This window comes from Vidua chalybeata, chromosome 1, assembly GCF_026979565.1.
Source record: "Vidua chalybeata isolate OUT-0048 chromosome 1, bVidCha1 merged haplotype, whole genome shotgun sequence".
Taxonomy (NCBI): domain Eukaryota; kingdom Metazoa; phylum Chordata; class Aves; order Passeriformes; family Viduidae; genus Vidua; species Vidua chalybeata.
In genome coordinates, this window is record NC_071530.1 from 35,253,479 (window position 1) to 35,280,401 (window position 26,923).

Here is a 26,923-nt window from a genome sequence, read left to right on the forward strand (position 1 = left end):
AAGTTATGTAGAAAGAGCAAGGAAACCTGAAATTGGCTAAGAGCATATGAAACTACAGAGATGTGGGTTCATAAAAAACACCTCAGTTTTGGAACAGTAGCAGGCAGCCATATAAAAATGCAACACAAATTCTAGCATTCTACAAGACATTCTACGCACTTGAAAAGCGATTTTCATTACTGAATTTTTATCCTATACCACTTAACACATTTCAGGCAGAAAAGTCAAGTCAGTTATGCCAGTCAGAAGAGGACTTTCAAAGTTTTATGTCACCAACCACATCAATCCTTGTGGGTAAGTTGCCATCGTTACAAAATGTTTGCTTTTGTACATTTGTCAGGAGTTCCTATGGAATTCCCACATGACCAAAATCAGCAGTGGTTGGGAGTGCTCCACCAACATTTAGGAACTTGAGTCAGAAACACATACCACTTCCACTCAGACTATTATCTGGGAAACACTAAAAAAAATGATTCATACCATTTTGAGCCATGGAAGGGAGGAAACAAACATCATATTCAACTATTTAAATCCTTCACTGATGACTCACATCAGTTTAGAACATTTCCAGAACCAGTTGCTTCTCTCAAGTAACAAACAACAGTTGCCTATTCAAAAAATAAACAACACTGACAAACCCACTTTCAACAGAACCATTCAACTATCAGAGAATTAGTAAAAACGAAGGAGTTGGGTTTTTATTTTTTTACCCCTCCACCTCCTCCCAAAGCACAAACCCAAGAAGCTCAGTAGATTTATCTCTGCTAGCCAAGGTCAGAAAGCTCACCAACTTCCAACTGCTAATTATGCTTATTTAAGTTTGATTTTAGCAGTACTTGCAAGAATCAGCTTGGATATGCTGCTACAGCAAACAGTGCATTACCTGTCTCATTTCAGCAATATTAGCAGGGTTTTATCTTAGTCCACATTTTGTTTGGACTCATAGTTGTGTTATTTCAGCAGTAAATACTAAGAAAATGTTAATCCAGTCAGAGAAGCAAGAATATACAACCAATTAAAAGTGAGACATAATGAACACCCTGTGAAAAACTAAGAATCAGAGCAGAGCAGTGCACCCAAATAAGCATTAAACAGCACTCACTGGATTCAGTGGTTAAATGACCAGAAGGGGAAATAACACAGGTTGGACTGAGGAACAAAGACAAAACCTAAGTAGGAGCAACTATACAGTACAGGCTGCTTTACCTCTACTAGAAGGGCATCAGGAAGAGAACACTTCCAAATCTGACCATCTTAGGGAAGGAAAGTTTACTCAGCTTCAAATATGTCTGCTATTCACTTAGTCTGATAAGTAAAAGAACTAAAATGCACTATCTAGAGGAAACTATTTAGAATGACAGAGTGATAGCAGCATATATTTTCTAAGAGGACCACACAATTTCTGCTATTCAAAACAAAGCTCTGGTTTTGTTAAGAAGAAAAGGACTACAAAATCTGCTCCTTCAAAATACCTATTCAATACTTTTGTCATTACTGAAATTCCCCTAGTAGAAAGTTGAGGGAGTCCATAATACTGAGGGAAGGAAGAGGCTGAATTATTTCATAGCTCTAAAAGAAAACAGAAAAACTTTAAAAGTTTCTGTTCAGATTTTCCTGCTCATTAGTCATGTGATGGCACAATCTGCCTACAACCCAGTCTCCCCCTCCCTGTTCCACCCAGGAATGAGTGTTGTTGCAGGGACAGAGGAAGCGAAAAGGGGGGCACACTTTAATGGTGAGGGTTTTTTTCCCAGGATGGAGTTGAGGAGGGAAAGGTCCTGAATACATTAATTTTTTTTAGAATATTTAAAAGTTTTCTTTTAAAGAAAACTTTTTAAAAATCAGTTCTCTCTTGCAGAAGTTACAAGATTTGGAGTTATAAGAGTTTAAATAAATATTTAACTATTATAATACTAAAAACGCATGTAACATTCCTACTAGTGCAATACTTTTAATTCAGTTTTGGGTAGATAGGAATAGACTATGACCACAGAAGCCACAGTTCAGCTGGCTTACTCACATGGGAAATTTTGGTTTCCATACATACCAGGAACTCAAAACACTGTATATAAGTGAGCAAAATGAATCCCAGTTGCTATGGATACCACTTTTTTTTTTCTCTTTTCAGTATGTAAACAGTGTCACTGTACACAAATTATGATTATCTTTAAAATAGTGTGTGTCAATAGCTGCTTCAAGCATCAGGATTTACTGCTTGGGGAAAGCTAAACTTCCTAGAAGTTTTTAGGAGCCCCTTACACCTCCCTCATGTCCAAGAAAAAGCTCCTTTCTGGCAGCTGAAAACACTCTATAAAACACAGCTGGATAAAATGCACATATTCACACACACACACACACATAGAGGCACCACTACAGGACGACAGAGCTCATCTAAAACTTCTGCAGCTGCCAAAACAGATGTGGCTTCTCCCACACTGAACAAGGAGAAACAGCTGCCGACAAAAATCTTCCCTGTCTGCTTCAAACCTTCCAAGGAGTCCTCCCCAAAATGCCCATAAGGGAAGCAGCTCTTCAGGAGGAGGGCTCTTACACATCACTACAGGATAAGAGCATGTACACAACCTTCACTCCTTAGTTACTTTTCCTAGCAATTTTTCAATTCTATATTTAGAAGATTAAAAAGCACTTTGCTTAAAAAGTCTATTACCAAATGAAATTTCATAAAATGCAACAGAATATTACTTTAGAATGCTAATTCTTACCACCCTAGAAATCTATTTGTTTGTTGTTTGTAGGTTTGTTTGTTTTGGTATTTTTCCTAAGTGACATTTGAAAAAGTGTATTCGTCTGATTTTAACTGCTGGTCACCAGACCAACTCTTCACTCCTCCCTTCCCTGCATGATCCTTGCGCATTCACATCCCTTTCCTGAGCCAGCACAGGCGACTTGTATGACCCAACTGTCTCTATTTTTTTTTTTTTTTTTTTGCTGGTGAATTGTGGGAGCCAGCTCACCACAGGCCTGAAGCTGCCAAAGAGCAGTGGGAGCATTCAAACTGCTCACTGCAACAGACAGTGATGAGACGGCTTTGCAAACCCACACCCATCAACTGAGCTCCCTCCATCAACCATGTATCAGAACTATTCCATTCCGTGTATTTTCCCTAAAATATCTCAAGATAGTTTTCTTGACACCTGAACTTTTCCAAACTTGGACACTATTACAACCACGTATATCACTCAATTTTTTTTCAAATTACACAAAACCATAGTCGTGCAAAGAATTACTAAGTTTCTCCTCCCATGATTCAATATATAAATTGCTCCTGGTAAATTTCCTTTAAAAAAAAAAAGCATTTTGCAACATAGAAATTTCACAGATTGTGTTAATCAAACTGTCCCTACAGTACTAACACTATTTATAAAGCCTATGGCTTTATAAAGAAAATACTAGAGAATTTTAGGGCCCAGAATTCAAAAAAAGCAAACAAAGCCAATTAAGTATCCAGAATCCAGACAAAAGCAATTTATGTATTAAATACAAGCACAACAATGTAGTTACAACTTTTACAAAGTTATCCAGCATTATCTAAAACTTGAGAGTTTGGGGGGGCTTGGTATTTTTTTTTCAATCAGGATTATTTTGGGCTTCATGTCTTCCAAAATCTTCCTAACACTGGCTTCAATCAGTGATTTATTCAATTAAGACGACACCTAGAGGAGAACTTGCAAAGTAAATTTTGCAAGTTGCTTTATAAAGGAATAGTATCATACAGAATCAGAAAGATGGTATCAAAACACAATACATAGTACACATGAGCTGCATATTACTTATTCAAAATATTAAGAAAATGAACTTCTATATATTCTTTGCCTCTAACACTCCTTTAGGATTAGATGTCTTAGAACCTACAAATAACCAAACCCCACTCAGCAAATAAGTGTGTATAAAAAGGGAGAGTATTTGGTCAAGTTTTGTGGCAAAAACGAGGCCATAGGTCATCTTGTATGCAATTGTTTTCTACCTCTTCTTGGCAAGACAACTTTTATTTTATAAAAGCATTATAAAATAAAAGCAGTTTAAATATAAAGGCTTATTATAAAAACAGATACCAGATTTCTATAAAATATGTTAGGAAGACTTCAATATTTAGTAACAAGTCAGTAATATGGTTAGGAATAGTCCTATTTGTTTGTATCTTATATAGCAAGCTGTGAAGTGTCTTCCCCAAAAAACACCTCATGCAACCAGCATGCTCATAATGCAGGGCAGTGAAGAGAGAACACCACTGAACTCATGAACTGGTTTGCAAACTAAACTAGAGTCTAGAAATACAGCAATAAACTTACACATCTTGGTTAAAAAACACCACGTAGCTATGCAAACGTAATCTTTAAGTCAGGCAGATATAAATTTTTATAGTCTTGACTCAGCTGTTGTAACCTTGTCCCCTAGAGATTTATTTCCGGCTCTAGGAAATAAAGGCAACTATCTTTCCAGAAGAAGTGTTGAACAGCCAAGTTTCTTTTTGGATGTACACTGACACCTCATGGCCATTTAAAAAATACTTAAGGTCTACGCTCTCTTAGTTCTGTTTTTCTCTCTTTTTTAAAAACTCCAATTAATTTCTTTTTCTTTCAATAAAATGTTCTCTTTAGAAATGTCAGTCTTAATATGACATTATTTGGTCTATTGCTCCTTTTCTCTTAGTAAGAAACTACTTAGCATTAATTTTTCATGAGCAGTGAGAAACTCTGCCCCCCACAAACACTGAATCATGGAAGACAGAAGGACAAAGTACCTTTTCTCTCCAGCTTCAGACCCTGCAAACTGCAGGGAAGCAACCAAAGCTGCTGTAACTCTTCACAGAACAGAGACACCAGGAAGATAAATAGGACTACTGCTATAAGAAGAATGAGACCAGAAATGTTCCTCCCCAGATGACAGAAATAGCCCCTGGATAAATTTCTGGCATTACACAAAAGCCTTTCACTCTTTGAAGTACATGAAAACCTTCAAAGTTACACACATGATTACCTAAGAATATTAATAAAATTCACTACTTCCTCCAGATTCTCATACTGGAAGGAGAAGTGTGTTACTTTTCACTCTTTCCAACAGGGTGATATGTATGAAAAAAACACCAAACCTCTGCTATTTCTTCCTTCTTGATTGAGAACTCTGCAGCATATCTACATAAATAGTCAAGTCACACACTACATATCTCAAGACTGATAATCTGACAAACTGCTCCTTGCTAACTAAAATTATAAAGTCTTCAACTGTGAAAAATAAAAAGTAATATATATGTAATAGGCCTGTAATGTTATTTGCTAGGGACATTACCAACTCTTTTAAAATACCGTAGAGCTAACTGAATTAATATTATCCAAGAAATGCTAATATCCACAGAAAAAAAGACTCATTCTTTTGAAATATTTATCTTTACCTAAATATGCAGGATAAAGCCATTTAGAGGATATTGATTTTAAGATATTCATTCATAAAAATGAAAAGCAGATGCTTTAGAGATGCTACTTCAAATTTCTTGACCTTCCAAGAAAGAACACTTGAATTCTGTTCTCCAAAGTATTTATAATATTAATGAATACAATATTAATATTTTGGCAAAATCTTTAAAACTTTCCATGTTTAAAAAAAAATTATTCAAAGTAAATGTAAAATGAGCCTTTACTCCACCACCTCTTTACCAAGTCTAAGGGAAAAGATTCTCAAGCATTTACTCTTTACTTAATATAAGCTTTGTTTTTCATATATTGAAGTGAATTCCTGTAGCATTGAAATGTGATCAAGAAGGACAAAAAGATTCACCTTCCATATCAGAGAAACATCCAATGAACTTCTTGTCCCACAGAACTCCTGGCTTTAACAGAGATGGAACAAGCAAACTGCCAGTCAGCATATTTTTACAACACAACTCCCACCCCTGCCAAAAAGCAGCAGCCAATAAATTCCATTCATCATGGAAGGGAGCTTATTTTTCAGTCATTACTATCACCATCTGGTCAGCAGCAATGGAAATATCACAAGTAGTCACATTTATAAAAGATTAAGATGAGGTCATCATGAAGTGCACACTGGAGAAAGAATCCAAGGTAACACACTTAAAACTTATTCTGCTCCCCTTTATTTGCATTAGAGTTACCACAACATCTGCACAAATGTTAGACCACACATACTAAGTACCACAGGCATACAGCTTTAAAACTCAGCAAAAATTCAGACTCAAGTTTTCTCTATCAGGTGCCAGAATCAGTTAAAAATATAGGGAAAAGAAAAAAATTTTAAAACCCAAACAAACAAAAAAGCCCCAAACCAACAATGAACCTCCACCCACCCAGTATTACTAAGATTATGAGAAAAAGAAATTTTATTTTCATCTGTTTAATCCACACAGTAATTTAAGTTATAGCCCCCTAAGTGTTATATAGCAGCACAGTATTTTATAGCTGGTGCTGAAATTTTGAAAATTCAAAGAAAGAAACATGCACCATTATGGTACCCATTACACAAATAAAGGATATGTTAAAGTCTCTTATCTGTACACAACCAATGTGTTTGGATAGCTTGTAGCTGCCTGGTGACCCAGTTTCCTGAATAATTTACCCCAAAAGAACAATTTCCAGGCATAAACAATTCCCATAATATGTTTAAAGTGGACTGCATGCTCCACTCCAAAACCAATCACCCATCTTTCAGCAAGTGCATTTTGGAAATACTGTAGCTAGCAATGTGTTTCCAGTATTTCTAAATAAGGACATGCATCACTTTTTGTATTGGCACAAAACAAGGTTTATCAGCTACCATGGTTTTCAGTTTCTAAACTAAACTACCATAAACCATTATCTTCACAGCCACTTCAACCCCAGGAAAGATGCAAGGAGAAGAGGGGGAAAATAAGTCTTCTTCTGGGACATTAATCAGGACATTTTTCTCTAACAGTATGATTTGCACTAAAGTTGCTCTAGTTTGATTACATGTCAGGTCAGTCAAGAAAAACAACCACTAGACATATAAAACTGTAAAAGGTCAGATGAGGGGACAGATCTGGAACTTGATCTTCACACAGGCCCCAAATTATAGGAGGACATCTACACCACAAAGCAGCTTGGTCTCCAGGTTTGTAGCGTGTGATGTTGAGGAACTAAGAGAAGATGCCGCTCTTCAAATCTGAAAAAATACAACTGGTACCAGCAGTACAAAACAGAACCCACTTTATTATTATTATTATTAACAAAAGACATTTAACAGGATGGTATACAGTCCACTTGATCTTCAATTCAAGATCCTTACGGCACCCAGGAAAGCACACAGCAAGCTCACTACCTCAGACATGATGAGGGCAGACTTTGGTGTCTTCAAGGATCCCCTAAGTAGAGTGCCTGGGAGAGAGCCCTGGAGGGAAGAGAGGCCCAAGAAAGCTGGATGATATTCAAAGATTGTCTGCTCCAGGCTCAAGAGTAATGTATCCCTACAAAGTTCGGGAACACCAGAAGGCCTGCAGGGATAACAAGGACCTTCTGGACAAACAAACAGAAACAGTTTACAGAGGGTGGAAGCAAGGACAGATAGCCTGGGAAGAATAGAGACAAATTGACTGAACAGCCAGGGATTTGGTTAGGAAAGCTGAAGTATTGGCAGTGGTAAATCTATTCAAGGCATTAAGGGTAAAAAATAAAACTCCTTTAGGTGCATTATTAATAAAGGAAAGACTTGGAAAAACATAGGTTCTCTCAGGAAAGATACGGGAGACCTGGTTACCCAGGCTGAGGGACTCAGTGACTATTTTGCCTTGGTTTTTACCAGCAAGCGCTCCAGCCACACTGCCCAATTTGCAGAATGTGAAACCAGGAACTGGGGAAAAAAAAAGAACCTCCCTCTGTAGGAGAAGATCGAGCTCGAGATCATCTAAGGAACCTGAAGGTGCACAAGTCCATGGAACCTGGTAAGATACATCCATGGGTCCTAAAGCAACTTCCAAGGGAAGTGGCTAAGCTAATCCATCATATTTGAGAAGTCATGGCAGTCTAGTGAAGTTCTCACTAACTGGAAAAGGGGGAATATAATTCCCATTTTAAAAAAAGGTAATAAGGAAGCCCCAGGCAACTACAGGCTGGTCAGCCTCACTTTAGTACCTGGCAAGATCATGGAACAGATCCTTCTTTAAACTATGCTTAGACATATGGAAAATAAAGTGGTGACTGGTGACAGTCAGCACTGGCTTCACTGAAGGCAAATCATGCCTTAGAAATTTGCTGGCTTCCTGTGATGGTGTTGCAGCAGTGATGGATGAGAGAAGGGCAACAGACATCACCTTCCTGGACTTGTGAAAAGCATTTGACACTGTCCTGCACAATATTCTTGCCTCTAAACAGGACAGATGTGGATTTGATGGATGGACCACTCAGTGGATAAAATACTGGCTGGATGGCCTCACTCAAAGAACTGCGGTCAGCAGCTCAATGTCCAAGTGGAGAACACTGAGGAGTGATGTCCCTCAGGGGTCAGTATTGGGGCTGATCTTTCTTAACATTTTTGTCAGTGACATGGAGAGTGGGGTCACGTGCACCCTCAGCAAGCTTGCCAGCAATACCAAGATGCGTGGTGTGGTGCAGTAACATGCTGGAGTAAAGGAGCTTCATGGGCTTGAGAGGTGAGCCTGTGTGAACCTCATGTGGTTCAACAAGCCAAGTGCAAAGTCCTGCATGTGGGTTGGGGCAATCCCAAACACAAGTACAGACTGGGCTGAGAATGGATTGAGAGTAGCCCTGGGGAGAAGGACTTGGGTGTGTGGGTGGACAAGAAGCTCACTGTAATTCAGCAATGTGTGCTTGCAGCACAGAGAGCCAAATGTGTCCTGGGCTGCATCAAAAGCTGCATGGCCAGCGGGCCAAGCGAGATGATTCTCCCCCTCTGCTCTGCTCTAGTGAGACCCCCACCTGGAGTGCTGTGTCCTGTTCTGGGGCCCCCAGCACAACAAAGGCATTGACTTGTTACAATGAGCCCTGGGGAGAGCCTTAAAGTCAATCACACAGGACAGTAGCACCTCTCTCCTACAAACACAGGCTAAGAGACCTGGGGCTGCTCAGCCTGGAGAAGAGAACGCTCCAAAGAGACCTTAGAGCAACCTTACAGGACCTAAAGGGGGCCTAGAAGAAAGCTGGAAAGAAGCTTTTCTTAAGGGTAAGGAGTAATAGGACAAGGGGGAATGGCCTTAAACTATAGGAGGGCAGGTTCAGATTAGATATTGGGAAAAAATTATTTTCTCTAAGTGTGGTGAAGTACAGGTTTCCCAGAGAGGCTGTGGACTCCCCATCCCTGGAGGTGTTCAAGACCTGGCTGGAGCTCTGAGCAACCTGGTCGTGTTGAAGACGCATTGGAACTAGATGAACCTTCCAACTCAAACCATTCTATACAGGGAAACAGACCAATGGATTCCTCCCTCCTTGGGGAAAATAAGAAAGGTTCTTGGAAGCATTTCAACAATGCTATGAACAATTTTACTCTTGGAAACCAGTGAAAATATAGCCACTTTTCTCCCTGTGAGGGCTAACTTAAAGTATACCCCTCAGAAAGGTACAATGTCGCAGACCCCTACTGGGCTTCGCCACACGGTACCAGATCAGGATGCAAAGGTTGACTGCATAGACTGATGGGAGCTGGCAGAGGTTCTGCAAACCTCAGCACCTTCCCTACTAAGGGATGCCTACTTTTAACCTAATTACAGACCTGTATCAGTAAACTGAAGCATCTCTGGGTTTCAGGGTTTTTGCTAGTTCTACTTTTTTTATATGTATTTTTTGTTGGATTTTTTTAAGGTTTCTACCAGTTGCAGGATTTTCTAAGTTCAATAATAATTCAATAAAATTGTTCCGATTCAAGAAGAAAAACACCCCAAATTACTCACACTAGCCAGAAGTTAGGAACTTCTCCTGTATTTAAGTGAGTATCAGTTACAGCAGTTACACAGCTTCTCAGTGAGAATTAAGGTTTATTAGGGCAGGGGAGGCAGACAAGAACAAAAAAACAATACAATGACCAATACCCAGCACCTATACAAATCTTGATGCTTCGTAATCATTAGGCTACTTGACCCAACTTTATATGCAAAGTTTACAAATTTCTGGGGCAAGCAGATGCAAAACGATGCATCCTCTTCCTCACTGATAGCAGAGAAAATTATAACAAAGAATTCCTTATAGAGGAGACTTTTGAAAATATCAGTCACAGCCCAAAATAAATAGCTACATAAATGGAACAGTTTGGGGAGATTGTTCTAACCAAAGATCTGAAAGAGTTCTGTGCGCCATTTCTCTCCTGATGCCGAGCATGAGTTTGGCCATCTTTTCAGATGAAATTCTGAATATAATTTACCTTGAAACCCTGGAAAGACATGGTCATTTAACCATATGGTAGCTATCCCAAATTAAACACCTCTGTGCAAATCATAGCAACTACAGAAACTTGCAGACAAAAACAAAAGGAGTATAGTGAAACCATGTGAAGTCCCTACTAGTCTCAACAGGAATGTGTCTTGCAAAAGAGAGCTTTAATCAAACAGTACCAGTTTTAACAATTTTGCTGCAAATGCTGCAAGTATAGTCAGGAGTACCGACAAGCAACACTTACCAACCAAAGACACTGTTAAGCTCTGCAAGTTGTGGGTCTTGCTGAACGTCACTCACAAGGGAGATGGCTTCCACTGCACCCCAACTGGGGAGCCCCCAGCAGCCAAACCCAGGCGCTGTATGGACCCAGCCAGAAGTATCCCATTTGCTGGGGACGTGGACTGCCAGGCTCCAAGGTCCCAAAAGAGACCACTCCAAGGTCCCAACAGAGACCAGCTCACAGAGACCAGGGCCAGATCAACTCTGGGAGGGCTGTGAAAAGCAAGTGACTACTACTTGCTTCAGTTTTATGAACAAACTTGCCCATATGGAGCTCCAAGACAAATCACAGCTTCTGGGTTTGATTTTGAAAGTCACATGTTGAAGCAGTAGAAATGCATAGAGAAAGAAGGCTTACTGTATAAGCATGAAAGGTCTTAATGAACTAAGCGAGGTTCACATCCCACACATTGAAGCAAAAATTTCCATTTCATGACAATCTTCCTCATCCAGAAAGTTGTTGAGACTAGAGAGAGAAATATTGAAACTACTTCCTCTTACATCCAGTAACAATTCCTCTGCCTAGAAATCTATCGTACTATCATGAACTTATAGAATGCAAAGTTAGGAAAATTGTCCACCAATTTTGTCACCAAAATTGTCCTAATATTATTGTTACTGCTCCCAGAATCTGGGGCTTTCAAAACAAAATAATATGAACAATGCACCTTTTCATTATTGGCAAGAAGTATTACTGCTGTTTGTTTCTATGTTCCAATCTACATGGAAGCGGTATGTGGAATAGGGTAAGAACATGCTAAGTGACAACAGCCCCCAGTTTTTTAACCTAGTGGTAGCAACACAGAAGAAAATCATGTAGGTGCTACTTCTTTCAAAGTAGAGGCTTCTTCAATACAGAACCAGCAGAGTAAAAAAAACCCATATTAATTAGAACTGGTGAACATGCAGCCTGTTGGTCAAAACTGGCCTTCTCAGCTTTTATTCAGCAGTAATAATACGAAATTATGTACACTAGCTTCTCACGTAAATTTACTTTTGAAGTCAAGCAGTAAAAAACTACAATGCTTTTCCAAAAATCCAGAATAGTCAACAAATAACCAGTTCTTCCTCAACAGACAAGATAAAGATGGGATTTACATCTTCTCTAAGCTCTTAAGATTTTTTTGTCTATGCCAGGTTTAAATATCTTTCCGTCCATAAGTGTTGCAGCTTAGCAAGAGGAATCAACAAAAAAGAGTGCAACAGCTTAAAAGTGTTTTGGCCCCTATAAAGAGTAAAGCAACTACTTCTTTGAGACCTATACAAAAAAAAAATTGCAGAAAGCCTGTGCAAGTTGGGAAGAACCGTGGTTTTATACCACTAAAGCAGTTATGCAAGCAAACTGTAATTTAGACTTTTGCCAACAGGGACTACTTTGTTCAGAGAATCCATAGATACCACACTGACAACAGTAGCATAGGATAATCTCCTCTAGGGAGATTCTAGCCCTAGGAGAGAGCTTGACACTAATGCTCTTTTTACAGTTTCAGAACTACTTTTAAGGGTAAAGAATCTTGATCTATTTTCCCATGCTAGAAGGAAGAAAGGAAGTAGCTGAACTAGTCTAAGCCAGAAGGCAATAGACTAGTCAAGAGTCACTGTCATGGCTAAACAAGAAAACATATTTCAGTTAAAAAAAAAAAAATCTGTAATTTCAAATGAAACAATGATGTTTAGTCTTGAAACTGGGACGTCTCCCATATTTGCCCTAAGCCAGGACAAACATATAAAACAGAGTTCAGAATCTGAAGCAAAAATTCCCCAACATATAAGAAATTACACCAAATACAACTTCAGGTGCAAAGCTAAAACACACCCATGGCCCTAAAGCAGTAATGGAAGTCTACTTGTGTTCTCTGAAAGGCTTCCATCACCAGCTCTATCAACCCAATTTTTCTCTTAGCCTTCTACAATCCAGACACTATCAAAATAAATACAGTTAACAAAAAAAGTGCTGCCACAAACTAGATGACCTCATACAGTTTGCTTGTTAAATTACAGGCATCACATCCTGACAAGTTTCACTCTTTTTTTTGTTTATCCATTTTATTTATATGCCAAAATAGGTAGTTACAGTAGTTGCCTTTGTCCAAACACCTGAAGGACAGAAACACTGCATACAAAACACTAGCTTAAGGTACTCAGTGTACTGGTATTGGGACAGAGGTTAATTTTCTTCACAGTAGCTGTAATGGGGCTGTGGTTTGGATTTGTGATGAAAACAATATTAATAACACAGGGTTGTTTTAGTTATTGCTGAGCTGTGCTTGCACAGCACCGAGGACTTTTCTGCTTCTCACAAAGCCCCACCAGCAAGCAGGCTGGTGATCTGAAAGCTGGAAGGGACAGAGCTGAGACAGCTGACCCCAACTGACCCAAGAGATATCCCATGCCATATGAGATCACACTCAGCATATAAAGATGAGGGAAGGAGGACAAAGAGAGGAGTGTTTGGAGTGATGGCATTTGTCTTCCCACATCATTATTATGTGTGATGGGGCACTGCTTTCCTGGAGATGGCTCAACACCTGCCTGCCTATGGGAAGTGGTGAATGAATTCCTTGTTTTGCTTTGCTTGTATGCACAGTTTTTGCTTTCCCTGCTGAAATACCTTTATCTCAACCCATGACTTTTCTCATGTTTATGTTTCTGATTCTCTCCCCCATCACACTGGTAAAGAATGAGCAAGTGCCTGCATAGGACTGAGCTGCCCACCAGGATCAAACCAAGCCAGAAAATGGCAGAATTAAGGTAACATACAACCTTGATATATTTACCTTAAATAGAATAAAGACAGTGCTTAATTACACATCCCTACTATTTTGAAAGTTAGGAGGAGAAGTGTTTTTTAATTAAGAAGTCTATCCACAATACCAGTTCTAAACACTTTGGATATTCCTTTATAGGTTTGTTCTGTAAGGGGAACCAATGAATCTTACGTCATCAAACACATGGTGGATTTAATTAAACTTACTTATTTTGCTATTTTAATAAATAACACAAGCACTTGAAGAACATTAGGAGAGCAAGGAAATACACAACAGGAAACAGAGCATTTAATAAAATTATACAGAAGCATCTTACCCTATGAAATGCCACGTGACTGAAGCAGCCTTTACGCATCATGAGACAGGAACACTTACACTGGAGTTGAAATGGCCACAGGCAAAATTAATTCCTAATTTACAGGAAAAAAATTTCAGAACTTAAATCCTCTTTCACTAGGTTTAAATATAACCCAATATATCACATGCTGGATATATTTTACAGGAACAACTACTGTCACCTCATAAGTAAACATTTTAAGTATGCTAAAACTGTTGCAATAGTTTACCGAGGCAAACAAAACTGTACCTTGGGTAATTAATTTTTTTCTTTGGAAAATAAGAAGCACAGCTGGCATATTGATAGGCCAATACTTGGGGATAGAACTGGCAGCATAGTCAGCAACACGTGACATTTCCTGTGCCAGAAAGGAGTTCTCTGGAAGCTTCAATGTATTTATATAAACAGTTTTGGTCTTTATTGCTATTAGGTTTTACTGACGGATTTCCTCTCTGTGGACCAAAACAAGTAAATCACTGTTTTCCCCTCCTCCTTTACACATGATATTTACAAAGAAAGCCTAGTTTTCACAGATGCCTCCCTTCCACCTGAGGAGGGGCAAAAGGGGAAAGCAGGGAGCAAAACTCAAAAGATTCAGCTTTCATAGTTAAGAGGGGGTATAGAATATAAACAGCAAGGTAACAGCTGTGGTAAGCAGGTACAGAACAATCCAAAATAACTGCATGATTAAACATGGTTTAGATGAGTCTTAATGATAAATTAATTAATCAGGTTAAAAAAACCATCCTCAGTCACCTTTCCAAACTGGGCAAAGTAGCACATGACATATTCAGCTCCAGCAGAGCCAAGAACAAAGAGGGACTACTGCTGTAGTTACATGTCCCCAGTGTTTTCTTTGTGCTGTCACTGCATTTACCTTACTGTCCCATAAGCTGACCTACAGAGAACAACTGGCAGAAAGCTAAAACTGTTTTCTGCTAATTCAGCCCCCAAAGTTGCCTGCCGTAAGATCTGCTGAACAACAGTGCAAGAGAACAGCCAGGAAACTCCCAAGGGAGGGATATAAAGGGAGACTACCTTTCCTAGCAAGAGCTTGAAGTCTGAAATATTTTTAAACAGCCATCTTTTTAAATCCATCTTTTAGTAAGGATTTGCTAATCTGTGCAGATGTACCTTGGCTACTGGTCTCATCTACAAAGCAGACATCTAATCATATTCCCAAATAATGCTTTAAGACTAAAGTCTTAAACTTCTTCACTTTCTTAGAAAGTATAAATTCACTGCTCAGCAATTTCTATAGCACTCAAGTCTGTAAGAAACAAAAGATAAAGAGCATAAACCATCAGTAGCCATGCATCATCTTTTCTCTAATTTCTGCACCCCACCATCATTCCTATCCAAACACAGTGCCCAGCAGGTCAAATAGGCAGCACACCTCACATGTGTGAGCTGCACAGATGTCAGGTCACCCCCAGCACCTCATGACCCCCCACACCACCTGCCACACTCTCCCCTTAGACACACCAACAACCTTTATCTTACCAAGCAAAGCAAGTTTTGTATAGATTAGCAAACAGGCAAGTATTTTGAGCATTTTGAGTGTTGCTTACAATATTGGTTTAATATACTGATTATTTTTGTAAGATTGTTCATCCAAAGATACCCTGAAATGTTTAAATGTAGGATTCAAATAGTATAATACATTTTGATCTGCCAGATACTGTTTTTTTGATCTCAGCATTTTTATACTTGATGTTTATTTTCAGACGTGTGCTTACATTGTATTGTTTTGGATTGAAGATTATTTCCAATCATGGAATCACAGCATGGGTGAGGTTGGAAGGGACCACAGTGGGTGATCTGGTCCAACCTCCCTGCTCAATCCTAGAGTACATGGCACAGGATTGCATCCAGACAATTCTTGAATATCTCTAGTGACAGAGATTCCACAATAATTTACAGAATCCAGAATATCTAAACTCAACAGCAGAACGATTGGGGGGGGGGGGGAAGCTTAGTTTTGACAGTTCTTTTATCCTAGAAATTTTCAGTCACTTTCCAAGTAGTCATGTTATTCTGAATAATGATTTGGAATATTGTATTCGAATGCACCAGGAGCATAAAGTAATATTCTAACTTCTTCAGTTTGAAAGAAAGAAAAGAGAGTGATTAGTGGAAATCACTCTTAAAAAAAACCCCAACAGAACAAAAACAAAAAACAAGAGCAGCAATATCAAGCCTTGTCACTTGGTGGCAGCACACCAAAGAAAACCAAAACACTTGAGCAAGACCACAAAATTGCTTCCCAGCACATACTACTTTAATATCTCTCCTACAAGTGCCAGAATACCTGGAAGTTTCTAGTCACTTCATATATTTAAGGCAGGCACCTAAATTTTTAAGACTACTGACTTCACATTCAAGGAGATACTAAAGGCTCAAAATTAGAAGAGCTTTATTTCAGTCTTTTTGACATGTTTAGAGGTTCATCTACCTCCACCAAAATTGCCAGAAATATACTAAATAGTATTCCCAAACAGGTGCAAGGCTGAGCAAGAAAACAGAAGCAATACTTGAAAGCCTGGCATCCCAACAGTTCCAACAAAGTGAACAAAATAGGGGACCCTGTGTGCACCATGGGCTTGGATTTCATGCCACCAGAAAAGGCCTGACAACACACCAGAAAACTCATTACAGTCCTACATCTCTTCCACCAGCTGAAGCTCTTGCCAGCATCACACGTGAAAGGCAACACCACACACCAGTACCCAACAGTGCTATTGTAGTCAGTGACAATGAACAAGAACTGATAGTCTTTACCCATTTAAATAATTGATGTTAAGCAAAGGTTAGATTTAATTAAATTAGTAATATTTAATAATAATTAAATAATTTAGCAAACGCTTTCAAGAAGCATTTGAAACTACTACTGAAGCAGGAAAGAGATGCAGTGAGAACACAAAGATCTGCTGACTTCCTTCTCCACTGAGTAATGTTGTAGCAAAGGGTCATTTATCAAAGGGCCAACAGGATCCTTATCTTTTCTCTCAAACTGGTCTTCTACACACTGATGTACAAAGACATACAAACTATACAATGTCTCATTTTTGTAACCACATGATAGACAGCTTTGTTTTGCTAGAATTCTAAAATCTAAAATTTTGGTTTAGATTACTATTTGTAATCTACGTGCCAAATATATTCATAAGATTACCATATACTATCACATCATTAACACACAAGTTGCAATAACAGTTCTATTTTCTCTATATTAGACCTTTATTATTATAACTACAATATTTAAAACACAGTCATTTCTTAGTAACGATCCCCTACAAAAGCAACTAATGAAGTCTTTATAGTACTGAGGGGTTTTTGTAGCAAACATAAGATGATATTATCCAAACAATTGATTTCTGGAACAAAGAATTTGAGCATAAAAGAGCAGAGTACTCATATGCAAGCTTCAGGGAGATAAAGTCATCAGTAGAAGTTAAGCATTAGGAAGTAAGTATGACTTGTACCACAGAAGAGTGACTACAGTAGTTAAAAATATTAAATAAATTCAAGCTGAGAAGATAAACTCTCCCTCCTTTCTCCCTACCTAACCAAATAGCTTACTGTTGTCTAGTATACATGCAGTGTGGTAGGGCCCTTCAATTTTATCAGCTTCATTAAAACTCCACTTTCAGTGGGACATACATGAAACAACAGCCTAATCCAGCATTGCAGCAAGAAGATAAAATGGAGACCGAGAGAGAGAGATGAAAGTGAACACAGAAGGCAAGAGAAACGCAGCAGTTTGCCATCAGAGGGAGTACGAGCTTTAAACAAGAGTGCTCAGCTTCCAGGTGGGAGCAGACAAACAGTTCTCTGATTATGAACACCTACATAGTTTTAAGGGAGGGCTGGTCCTCCAAATTCTTGTAGAGAAACAGCATATATGTGAAAAAGCTGCAAGAAAACAAAGTTTTTGTTGAAAAACAGAGCTGCTATACTATTTTTGCAAGCAGAAAGACATAGCCATGGGACAATGAAAAACAACTTCAAAGTTCTGCCCATTTAAATTACTAATATTACAAAAAGTTGGGAAAATGTGCTCCTGATCCTTTTTTTCAGTAAATGTACTGCCTTAAAAAAAAAAAAAAAAAAAAAAAGCATTCTATATCACAACATGGAACTTGATTTTGGGCCTGACTTAAATGCTAAACAAATAAGGCACAGGACTATATATCAACCTGCACTTTATCCCAAACTCTCAGCTCCACTTCAGTGCTGTTCAGTGCCAAATGTGCCTTCAACACACTGCATGCTCCTCAACATTACCTGTAAGAGCAGATCCTCAGCTGAGGCATGGAGAAAAGAGACGCCACAGAATGATTCTGTGTAAAAAGAAATAATATTTCACTACTACCACCACCACACACAGCTTTCTAAGATTTCTTTTTTATCCCTGTTCCTAAAAAGGAAAGATAAACCATTCATCATATTCAAGACTGTCATACAAGGTCTAGACAACAATGAAGCACTATCAGACCCACTCTGTTTCAAAAAGGAAAATGCTTGCCCATTTATCCATGTCCCAAGTTGCAGAATACACTAACTTCCCCATACACTAGGAAAAAACAGTTGTCTATATTCCAGAGGCCCTGAAAAAGTAGCAGAGTAGGTCTACAGTACCTCAGTGTATTTTCTACATCCAAACAATGGAGCCGTTAATTTGCTCATCTTCATTTTTCCTATTTAAAAGTGGTCTCAGCAAAATTGGCAGAGGTCGGGCTTCTTCTAAAAATAGTGTTAATTGCATTTTAGGTAGGGGAAACAATAATAGACTGCTTCCCTAATTTTAAAAGGAAGGTGAACTAAAATCTGATTGAATCATAGCAAAATAACTCTTGCTGGGGTGGTGAGAGGGAAACACTCTTTTTCACAGGAATCAAAAGCTGGAGGCACATACTTGGTGTTAAGTACGTTGCCTGCTTAGGACAAGTGTAAATGAGTCATACCATCTGTACTCACATTCAAATGATAGTCTGGCAAGATAGCAGGGATAACACAAAGCAATATGATGCTCTGCTCTTAATGGTAGGGATGCAGTTAAGCTGGGAAATAGAGGGAGACTTAGCAGTTAAACTAAGAACTACCTACAATGAGAGACTCTGAACACCTTATTCTCTGAATTTATAATTAGTTGTAGAATGCTATACAGAAATCAATAGTACAGAAATACCTACAAACTCATATATAACAATACTGCAGAGGCTGATTAATGCTGTATTTCACATGAATATTTCTGTCTCACAGAATAATGCAGATATGCTCAAAGTATAAATAGATTAGAGCAAGAAGTCATTGTGGAACATCAATAATTCAGAGAGAAGCTATTTAAGATAACCATTTGTTATAGAGACAAGACCAAATGCATTGACTAAGAAATTGCATGGACTAAGAAAAAAACAACATGAAAACAACAAAATCAACACTGGCAAGCAGCCTTCTGCAGCAAGTTGTGCTGAGCAGAGTAAAAGGAAATAACCACGTTAGAAGAAACAAGGAGCTCACAAAAATGCAGTGTGAGACTAATCTCAGCAAAGGTAGGGGAAGTCTCATCCAAAAAGATGACTGGTGGTAGTATCTTTATCTGCCAGAGCAGACAAAGCCATCACCAGCATCTGGAGCAACATGCCACAGAAAACTGTTAGTCCTGCAACAGCTGGGTGGGTGGAGGACCCAAACTAATGGAAGTCATAACCAAGACTTATCATGAAACAAATTAATAATACTGGAAAAATGTGCCAAGTTCAGGTGTCTTCAGTACTCTTTTAAAAAGTCATGGAAAGTCAAAGTATGTGAAAGGCAGAGCTTACCAACATTATTTTAGTTGTAATAAAAGCAATATATTTTAAAGTACAAAACTAAGCTTTACTTTGGATCTCAGGATATGTAATTTAATATATGTAGCACCGAACCCTCCATCTTTTACATCTGATGAGTGTCAGTGGTACCAAATGATGCTAAAGACTGTTTCAGTGTAGCACAAACACAGAGTTTATTTATCATCATTACATATAAACTAGAGTACGTACAGGAAGGACAACAAGTTCTTCCCAAGATATTCCTGAATATCTTGGGGGCGGGAAGGAGGAGAATAGACATCCATCTGCTGTTCCAAAATCCTTGTGATGATTTGTTTATATTTTTACCAAGCTTTGAGGAGCATGAAATGTACAAATAATTCAAAAAGGTATCTCACTTTCTCCTTGTTTTCATGTCTTCATCTTTTAATTATATGAGAAAACTGTTTTATTAAAAAAGGATCACTGATGCACTTATGTTGATTTACTTGCTTGAACCTCTAATTTTTTGTTGGTTAAAATCAGGGATATTATTTCAGAGCGTTCTAGAGGTTATATTAACAGCATTTACAACTCCCAGCAGGTTTAGCAGAAGCAGATATTCACAAGGATGTCTGTCCCCAGTAATCACAGTTCACAAGTAGGTACACTAACATAAAATCAATACCATTAACATACACATGCAGCTGTGAGCCGAGCTGATTTGAGGGAAAGGAGGAGGATTTGAGGGGGTAGGAGGATGCTATCCCTTACTATTTCCTCAGTGACTGCTGTTTACCAAGGACAACCACGTGGAGGAGCTTCACAGGCAAACAAAGCAGTAATTCAAGCCGTTTCATTATGAATCAGCAGAACTGTCACAGATCATGGCAAAAGTATTAGACCATTTTTAAATAAAAGTAAACACCAAATTTAATAGTTCTCCTGATGTTGAATCTGACTCTGTGATTTGCTATTCAGATAAAAGCTTTGAGCTTGAACAGTTCCATGGTGTAAAACAAGAGGTGAAATAACGAACTGACAAGCCTGAAGATTTGTGAACCTACGAAGCATTTCAAATGACATAAGTGAAAACGCGTGTTGATCCTCTGATGTTCACACCACTGTTAAAAATGAAAAATGATCAAAGCACAAGAGGAGTAAGATCCTCTACAAAATCCAGAAATCTTTACCTGCATGTTATTTCAGCATGTGTAATTTCAAGCAATAACTACTTATACAAAAAGCCATATCAACACAGAAAATTCTTATGACATACACCTTAAAAAAACACACAAAGTAGTGCAGCTACTGCACTCAGATGCAGCTACAGCCTTCATTTTCACTTTTACAATTCTTTAAGCACTTCAGAGGTAATTTCCAGTTAAAAATTTGGGAAGAAGGCAAAGCAAGCAGAAGATGAATTCTGATCAAACTTAACATCAAAAGGACAGATAGACAATAGCATTGCTCCTCAAGCTGAGGGGAGAAATCTTTACATTTCACACATCTTTTAGCAAGGTAATTATCTGGATAAAAACGAGGTGGTATGCTATGAGTCACAGCAGTTCATACATAAATCAATCCATTAAGAAACTTCACAACCAGGACAGACTTCTTTAGATCCTACATCTACTCTTCAAAAACATTGAAAAGACCAGAAAAGAGTAATGCTTTCTAATCTGAATAGATGCCTGTGACATTCGAAGAGAAATACAAATCAAGAAGTGATGTTCATAGACATTGATATTAGAAGAAAGCACAGGTTTAGAGTTATTTGAGTCTATGTTTGTCCATAGCAGGTTACCTCTCAAAGTCTACAGTCTGTCTTCACAGAAACCTCAGTGCTTAAAGCACACAAGAGGACTGAAGAGTTAAGACCCTCAGATTATAACTGTGGAACAGAGACTTAGTAGTATACAGCTATGACATATTTCAGAACATCTATGGGAAGACAGCAGTTAAAAATTGATACTGGGTAGAGGGAGGAAATAATTGCATACTTTAGGTATCTGCCAAGGCACAAAGATTAGACTTGATTAATAGTATTTATAGGATAGCAGGGTGGAAGTTTGTGAGGTCGTCTTTTACCAGCACGCCACCTTTGGGAAATTGTTTCTTGATTCATGGGTTTTAATCATTACTATTTAATTTTCATGTGTCTGAATTTTAACATTCCCACTCTACCAAATACAAGGGTAGGAAAAACAGGAAGAAGGGTTAGGAGTATTTTGGATAATACACATCCATCAGACAGAATGATAAAACCTAAATACTATTTCAAATGAAAAAAGTATGCATTTGCACAATTAAGTTACAGGCATAAAAAAAAAAAGAATGTCTATTGGAAACATTCAGCTCATGCACTAACAGGAACAAGCCACCATAAGTAAAAGTTTCCTTGGAGTTGTTTCTCCCTCCCTGAAAGGAAAACAGTATCTTTAAAAAGAATATTTTAGATTAATTTTTGAAAGCAAAAATAGAAGTACATCCAAATGGCCTCACTGGATCTTTAATGAGGAAGTGCCATACTACACAGGGAATAACAGTGCATGCAGTCATTTCTCTATTTCCAGGGCCACCAATGCAAACAGCAATTGTCTTCTTAAGCCTATTGACTAGGCCTTTTAAGAAAAAAAATGGAAAATGTAACAAAATATATGGAATAAGCAGCTCTTTAAATAGATTTAAGAGTCTGCAATTTCATATAAACACTAGTATACATGGGTGGTGTTGTCTTATTAGCCTTGAGGCTATTGTAACAGGATAAAAACATGTTTTTAAAATGGGAGAGTCAAAATTCACTTGGAATAGAGGCATTCCACATAGGTGTGTCAGAACAAAGCTTTGATATTTTAACACTGCTAAACGATACACAGTTTTCATTGCCCAAAATGCAAAACAGTAAAAGAGAACTGGCCAGTAGACTCAAGAGTCACATTTTCACATATGGATGTAGCAGAACTTCACCTTACAAGAGGCACAAATCAGTGAGTTTCAAGTCAAATATTTGAGTGAAAAACAAGATCCGCATTTTCCAGTTCACTGTAATTCCACGGGAACACAGAGGGTACTACCACACGCTTTAGGATTTTCTTATTCGAGGGAAAAATCCAGTTGCTTGGACAGGACACGTGGCCAAACATCTCCTTTATGTGCACTCTATCAATTGCTTAAAGCTTAAATCATGACTGCCACTTCCACATAATTGCACAAGGCCAACTGGCATTCTTACCTGCCGTGCACAAGTGCCACAGCAGATTCCACTACATCAATACAGCCTGCAGAGGGAAGAAAATCAGATACCTCTGATGCCAGAAGTCAGTCCCTTCTCTATCTGACCTGAGGACTGCTCTACTTAAGAGCACAATTTTGAAGTTCAGCAAGATCTGGCCATTACAGGAAAAAACAAAGAGTAAATTAAAAAAAAAAAAAATATTACATTTCACAGATAGTGGAACACTTCAAGGGATGAGAAAAAAGACAGGTTAACTGTTACAGCTAAGTCCACTTGCACAGTGGACACAGACATTCTCAGGAAAATTAATCCCAACCAAGTCATGAATCTAAAGCAGATCACATAAACCAAACCAAGACCTTGCTCAGTTAAAGTGCCATTATGCTGACTAAATAGAATTCACTTCCAAAGTACTTTTGCCTACCTGCAATTATCTAGGTGCAATACTCTTAAAAACAAATAAAACAAGTCAGATTTTTTTTCTTGACAGGATCCAAGAACTATGCCACATGAAAATTTCAAATTTTTCACTTCTTCAGGGTGAAGACAGGGGTCAGTTGGGAAAAGATTGTGAGAACACATCTCCTCTTATGATGGGAGAATGTGGGAGCTGGACCTCTTAGGTTAGAGAAGACAGAGAGGGGATCTCATCAGTGCTTATAAATATCTTAAAGGTGGATGCCAAGAGGATGGTGGCAGATTCTTTTCAGTGGTGCCCAGTGACAGGACAAGGAGCAGTGTCCATAAACCAAAACACAAGAAGTTTCACCTCAACACAAGGAACAACTTATTTCCATTGAGGTGGCAGAGCACTGGAACAGGCTGCCCAGAGAGGTTGTGGAGCTTCCCTCTCCAGAGACGTTTAAAACCCACCTGAGTGTGTTTCTGTCACCTGCTCTGTGTGACCCTGCCTTGGGAGGGGTTGGACTGAAATCCCCAGAGGTCATTTCCAACCCTAGTGATATGAAGACAACCTTCAAAACACAGAACAGCAAAATGACGTGCACTAAGCAGGGTGTAATCCAGCACACCAAAACCAGACACAAAAGAAACTCCTATAAAATGATTATTCTAGCATCTCTCCACAATAGCAATGCAATGTTGCAGCAATATCTCTCAGTCCTGACTGCTTAAATCCCTCCATAGGGAGAAGACAAGCAAGCTACCACTAAATAAGATCACCAGGTGTAACACTCTTCAGAGCAGACAGCTGATTATTTTACTAACACTTTTTCAACTAATCTCTACCTGTGTTCAGAAGGACAGACCTGGGCAAATCCTGGGTTCTCTTTTTGCTTTTTGGATGCACTTAAATAGCACATGATAACCTTTACATGGTATTAATTACTTTAATGCACTAATTACTCTTATTACTTTTGCTATACTTTTTGTTATTGTATCAGAGCAGCTAACAAAGACAGAAATAAAAAAATATTTTAAGTTGTTTTAATTACATGTACCACTCATTAAAATATTCCAAAAATGTCTTGAGTTAAGTAGTCCACAGTATTTCCTTCATACAACAACAGTTAATGAGCTGAATCAATGACTTGGGCCTGGCCACAAAGTCTGTCAAAATTTTAGGATTAGGACAGTTCTGTCAGACTTCAATTCATAGGAGAAGCTTTTCTTTTTCCCAGCTTCTTCTGATTTTCAACACTGAACAGACCAATTAAGAGGAGTAATTGTAAAGAAAATACCATTTGTTCCAGAAGAGGCTACTGTCTAATGCTGCTTTCAAACAGTGAGCTTTCACAAACTCGTTCCAAGTGCTTAGCTCATGACTTCCGTTCGTGAAGCAGCTTGAATTCAATCCTCTGGCAACAAATATATACTGCTTAAGTGTTATTTTTTATAATTCTCTGAAAGCAACTAGATGCTATACTTAAATCTTAGCAAGCTATACTCATATCTTTTCCTAATGTAATTTTTAAATCAAAAATTTCTCTGTCCTGTTCTCTACATACTCTAGCTCAAACATTCCCTCCAAGTTCCCACAATCCATGCCAATAAACCACACTGAAAATAGATTAACCTTTTGTCTAGTCTTATCACTGAGAACCCTTGTACAACAAAATACAAAAAGCACAACAAAAAGTACTTTGTATCTCCTATAAAACAAGGAACATAAAGTACAGAATAACAAGAAATTTGCCATAAATGTAATTTAATTTGCAGCACTGACTCTGATTTTAAAACACTAATAGCTGCATAATACAGGTATTCTCAAAACTTTGCATACTTTAAGTAACTTGATTTATTTCAGCATAGCAAAGAAGATTCTGCTATCCTCTCATATTCTGTCCTCTTACCAAGAAAATCTATAATCTGATACTTAGGTGAGCTGTTTTAAATATCAAGCTATGTTTCTTATTAACACTGTGCAAAATAATTCTTTATTTAATATTTGTCATTCTCATTCCCTCTCCCACCCTTCCTGGGTTCATTTGTTTATGTTTTACATTTTTATGCCACCCATCTGGGTTTTCACACCTACTAGAAGCAGCCCACAGCAGAGACAGGTGACCTACTCAGAAAGCAGCTCCTGAACAGCTGCCTGTGACTTTTAGGCTAAAATTTAAAAAAAAAAAAAAAAAAATCAAATGGTGCTGATGACCAGCTTCAAGAACCAACCTGAAGTAGGGGCTGTAACCTAAGTCCTCAAAAACATACACGTGATATGTAGGCAACGGTTTGTTTGGAAACTGTTAAGAACAATTTTATTATACCCTAATATACTGGTAATTATTCTCAGTGCATTCTCACAGTCAAAATATTTTCTTTTAAACAAAGCTTTGTAGTTTTACCATTGCTTATTCCAGAAAATAAAACCAGTCAGATGAATGGCCACAACCTGCTGAATTAAATGTTATTGCAACACAATCAAACTGAGAAACAGAATAAAGTAAGGAACAGTCCACCTTGATAGATAAGGTTTTCATTAATGGCAATTCAAAATGTTATCTTCTCTAGCTGCTGATAAAAATATTTGCACAACCAGTGTGCTTATGTTGTGGTATTCATACAACTATATGAGGTGATGTGTGGAATATAAAACACTATTTACTATTTTCCACTTCCATTTCCTACTGAGCTGAGATGAAAATTTTTCTTCTATTCCAGAAGGTTGCAGTTTGCTTTTAGACTGGCATGCTTTGTTAATTACTATTTGTAGAGTTTATTTCTACTTAGGAATTTTTCTATGAGCGTGTTTTCATACTGGATATTTCCCTACCCCAAGCATATATCTCTGTGCAGGGAGATAGAGGGATCACTAGTCACAACAGGCATAACTCCAAGCCATCACTGGATGGTGTCCAAGAATTAAAGCTGCATGCATAAGAGGCACAAACGTTGAAGGGCCTTCTATCCATACATGTTTCTATGAGAAAAAAAGGCTGCAGCAAGTTCAGCCTACTTTTGGCATGTGGTTTTCAGGTAACTGGACTACCCAAACATGGTCTTATACTTTCACTGTAACCTCTTGAGAAGAGATGGAAGGCAAGAGAAAGCCTTTTTGGTGTCATTTTCAGAGCTCCAGTAAAACTGACTGGTAGAGCATGTGATCACCCTAAGAGAGGGAAAAAGCAACTTTAAAATGCTGCAGGAAAACTGACATGCTGTTGTCAGATCAGAGATGAGGAAAAAGCTGAGGATTCTGACAGGCAGCACATGTGGTAAACAAGGATGTTACAGTGGAACTTTTCTTCTTTTGGAGTTTTCAGTCAACGTAAGTCAACATGGTGTGTTATAAATAGAAGCAGACTTCTGAAGACCCTAGGTTCTTTCACAGTTAAAGAAGAATTCACAACCACAATCAAAGACCAGAACAATCAAGAACTAGACAAGAAAATCAAGCCTGTTGTTGAGTTTTCAAACACATTCTAAGAAGTTTAAGACCAACAGCATGAAAGCTACTCAGAGAGAAAGGTCCAAAGTAGACAGACCACACTCAAGTTTCTCCACTCACCTCCAGCCCCCAAACCAAAGAACATTAACACAAGTCACATCATCTGCGATTACAGGACATCTGACACAAAGACAGACATTAGAGTAAGTTTATATGATCCAAAACACTCATTTGTACTTCCTACTTTGGAAAACTTTCAAGAAAACTTCACAGACCTATGCTAACC

At 38.2% G+C, this 26,923-nt stretch overlaps 1 protein-coding gene across 2 annotated transcripts in view; it reads right to left on the reverse strand.

Annotated features, from left to right (window-relative positions):
- The window catches only part of ANKRD28 (ankyrin repeat domain 28), a 120,905-nt gene that overhangs the window by 83,028 nt on the left and 10,954 nt on the right, over nt 1-26,923 (reverse strand). The window contains exon 2 of one of the 2 annotated variants that reach the window (XM_053939530.1): nt 13,734-13,827. The exons of the other annotated variant lie outside the window; for it this stretch is intronic. Within the exon in view, the coding sequence (XP_053795505.1) occupies nt 13,734-13,775 (42 nt within the window). The 5' untranslated portion in view covers nt 13,776-13,827. The remainder of the gene's footprint in view (nt 1-13,733; nt 13,828-26,923) is intronic. 2 annotated transcript variants of the gene reach the window in all.